Source organism: Mastomys coucha, unplaced genomic scaffold (assembly GCF_008632895.1).
Source record: "Mastomys coucha isolate ucsf_1 unplaced genomic scaffold, UCSF_Mcou_1 pScaffold12, whole genome shotgun sequence".
In the NCBI taxonomy this organism is placed as follows: domain Eukaryota; kingdom Metazoa; phylum Chordata; class Mammalia; order Rodentia; family Muridae; genus Mastomys; species Mastomys coucha.
In genome coordinates, this window is record NW_022196894.1 from 46,899,262 (window position 1) to 46,902,642 (window position 3,381).

Below are 3,381 nucleotides of genomic sequence, written 5' to 3' on the forward strand. Positions count from 1 at the left end.
TCTTTGTATAGTTCTTTTTGTTTCTACTTGGTTGATTTCAGCCCTGAGTTTGATTATTTCCTCCCTTGTGATTTGTTTTTCAAGTGTATTTTCTTAGCCCATTTTCCTCCTTTCCAGTAAGATCAGGACATAGAGAAAGGAAGCATTTTTTATAAATCTAGTTTTCTTAGTCTGAATTCCATTGCTGTAACAGACTACCCGAAACTATGGAATTTATAATGAGGAAGCTCTACTTTGGTACATGGGTTTGGAAACAGAGAAAACCACAATCATGGCATTGGCATCCTCTTAGCTGCTGCTTTTTTCCCTTCCTCCTCCTACTGTTTTCTGTGCATGTGCATATGTCCAGTCTACAAGTCTCTTAAGTCATCCTGGAGTTCCATAATCAGCCACGACTACCTAACTACAAGCTCTAGGAGTAGAGCTGTCTCCACCCTGATCCTCTAGCTGGCTCTGAGGATGCAGATCCAAACCCAGAGTTTGATTGTATTGGGAATTGTAGATCTGACTACAAGTCCTCACACACAAGTTGTAGACACTTCTTTAACTGGGCTCCCCAGCCTGACATCCACATGAGCTCTTATGACATTAGCTGGGATAGCTCACACATTTCATGATATTAACTCAAGGAGGAAATGGCACAGTCCACAGATGCTTCACAACAAACCTGGATAGCAATAATTAACCCACTCCTCAAAATATCATTAATGACCTCTACCTTTAATTCTACCACCAAACATGGCCCCAAGGTCAATCAAGATTTGAGATATGTCTACAAGGAGATAAGCCCAATTCAAAGTACATCACTTACCATCGCTATATTTTAGCTCCACGGTGTGTTTCCCCTTTCTGCTCAATTCTGTCACTTCACATGTGTAATTTCCCTCTTTAGCCTCATTCTTAGCCAACTTCAAAGAAGCGTTTCCTTTTAGAAATTCTGAGGGGGAAATTTGTGCACTTGGAAATGTATAAATTGTAGATTTGTTTGCATGTCCGTCAAAGATAAGAATTACATCTTGTCCAAATTTCCACTTCAAAAATAATTCATTGATGTTTTCTGCCTCTATGTTGGAGACATAGCATGGAATAAGAACAACTCTGTTGCAACGACTAACCTTCACAGAGTTAATATTTTTAAAGTTTAGCTGTGCCAAATCTGGGAAGAAAAAAATAAATAATTTCATATAATTCTGTAACTCTGTATTATCAAGTCTTTAGAACCATTACAAATATTTAAGGAGCAATGTTGCAATCATTCATGGATGCAAACACCTTAAAATAGCAGAGACTAGGAAGTAAAAAATAATATCAAATAATACTAATGTTGACTTTTACAGAGAGTAGAGAACACTACAAATTTTCTTCATTCATTCTCAGTAATATCAAAAATACATCACCATGTATTTTAGTAAAAAAGGCAACAGCTGTGTTGGAACATACAGGTACAGTGATATCTTTGGAGATGTGGAAGCAATTATTTCTGTCAAATAATAAGTACATATTCCTTACAATGGGAAATTTTTAAACCAAAAATTACCCAGATACCATGTTCATCTTCTGTATACTTGAAAAAAACACTTGCTGAACTCATGTGAAATATATCTCTATCTATACTACATCTCTGTAACAAGTGGCCAGCTTTTACTGTACATAAATATTCAAGTAAGTCTGATCAACAAAGTCCTATCTGCCCACTAGGATGAAATGTTTTAAACAATATCAAGGAAAAGTATTCTCCACAGCTACATCTCATTGTTAAAAATAAAGCCAGAGTCATTTTCCGTACAAGTCTTACAAAAGGTTACACACAATTGGCTGGCATTTTCCTACCCAACATTTTATTGAATCTACTGGACAATTCCCAAATATAGATTTACAAGTATTTCTTCCTCCAAGAAACCCTTATCTACTCAAAAGTTCAAGAAACAAGTTGAAATCAAGAGCAGATGCTGCTAACAAATAGGAAAGACCCCTTGGCTCTTCTCAATGTCATGAGCAACCCCTGAGTGCCCTGTCATACACAAGGCTCACCAGTCACTCAAATGACAAATGGGTGGAAAGACCAGTTGTCCTCCACATCACTCATTTTTCAAGACTTTCATCTAGTTGGTTGACTTTCCCCTAAAAAAGCACTAACAAATACAAAACATTAACTTTGTTAATCCTTAATTTGTCTTCCTCCTATACAAACGTAGAAATAAAATCAAGGGTGTAAGATGTTACTCTAACAGTATAATTATTTATAAATATCTATCAAATTGAATATAAATATTTATAAGTTGAGTATTCGCATCTATACTGGAATAGGGTCTGGTTTGTGTTCAAGAAAACTCATGCACAAGTCCTTTGCCTGTCACATACTCCTGGGTAGTCCTAAGCAATTCACTTTTCTATAGCATGGTTTAGTAAGGAGGATCCATGCGAACATTGAGTGACTTCCTAGAATAGTGGGGTACATCATAGGAGAAAGCTTCTAAGAAATGTTCCCTAAGCCATATCAGAAGGTGATAATGGAAATATGGACAGCAGGTCATTGTGGGGTCATGGGCTGTGAAAGGCAGCCTGGTCCCTGGTGGACACAAGCTTGAAACCCTGGTGACCCTGCAAGGACAGTAGGTGCTTTGTCATGCTCCTGGGCTCCTGACTCCTGTTACATAGCTACAGCACCCCCACATTCCTCCTAGAGAGGTCTGTGGCCATTAGTCACATAGGAGCAGTACCCTAAGCCCTCCCACTTGCAGATAAGCTATCCCCAAGTTCTCAGACCAAGCTAATGGGAAGTACCTGCTGTCAGACCCTGATCCTCCCCAAAACTGTAGTACCCTCAGAGCTCTCAGGGACTAAACCATCAACCAAAGAGTACACATGGGCAGGGGGAAGTCATGGCTCCGGCAGCATGTGTATAGCAGAGGATGGCCAAGTCGGTCATCAATGGGAGGAGAGGACCTTGGTCCTGTGAAGGTTCTATGCTCCAGTATAGGGGAATGCCAGGGCCAGTAAGCAGGAGGGGTTGGGATGGTTAGCAGGGGGAGGGGGGGAGGGAACGGGATTGTTTTAGTTTTTGTTTTATTTTATTTTATTTTATTTTATTTTATTTGGAGGGGAACCTGAGAAAGGAGATATTGTAAATAAAGAAAACATCCAATAAATTTTATTTTATTTATTAAATTTATTTTATTTATTAAAATTTAATTTTATTTATTAGATGTTTTCTAATAAAACATTATAAAATTATTTTATAAATAATTTATTGTTTTATCTAATAAAAAAATTTAAAAAGTAATTCAGAGTGAAAACAAAAAAAGAAATAAAAAGGGCCGGGCAGTGGTGGCGCATGCCTTTAATCCCAGCACTTGGGAGGCAGAGGCAGGTGGATTTCTG

General features: G+C 38.0%; 1 protein-coding gene across 3 annotated transcripts in view; it reads right to left on the bottom strand.

Annotated features, from left to right (window-relative positions):
• Positions 1–3,381, bottom strand: part of LOC116085968 (leukocyte surface antigen CD47-like) — a 49,158-nt gene that overhangs the window by 34,571 nt on the left and 11,206 nt on the right. For all 3 annotated transcript variants that reach the window (XM_031364036.1, XM_031364035.1, XM_031364034.1), the window contains exon 2: positions 812–1,156. In XM_031364036.1, coding sequence (XP_031219896.1) covers positions 812–1,156 — 345 coding nt within the window. The remainder of the gene's footprint in view (positions 1–811; positions 1,157–3,381) is intronic.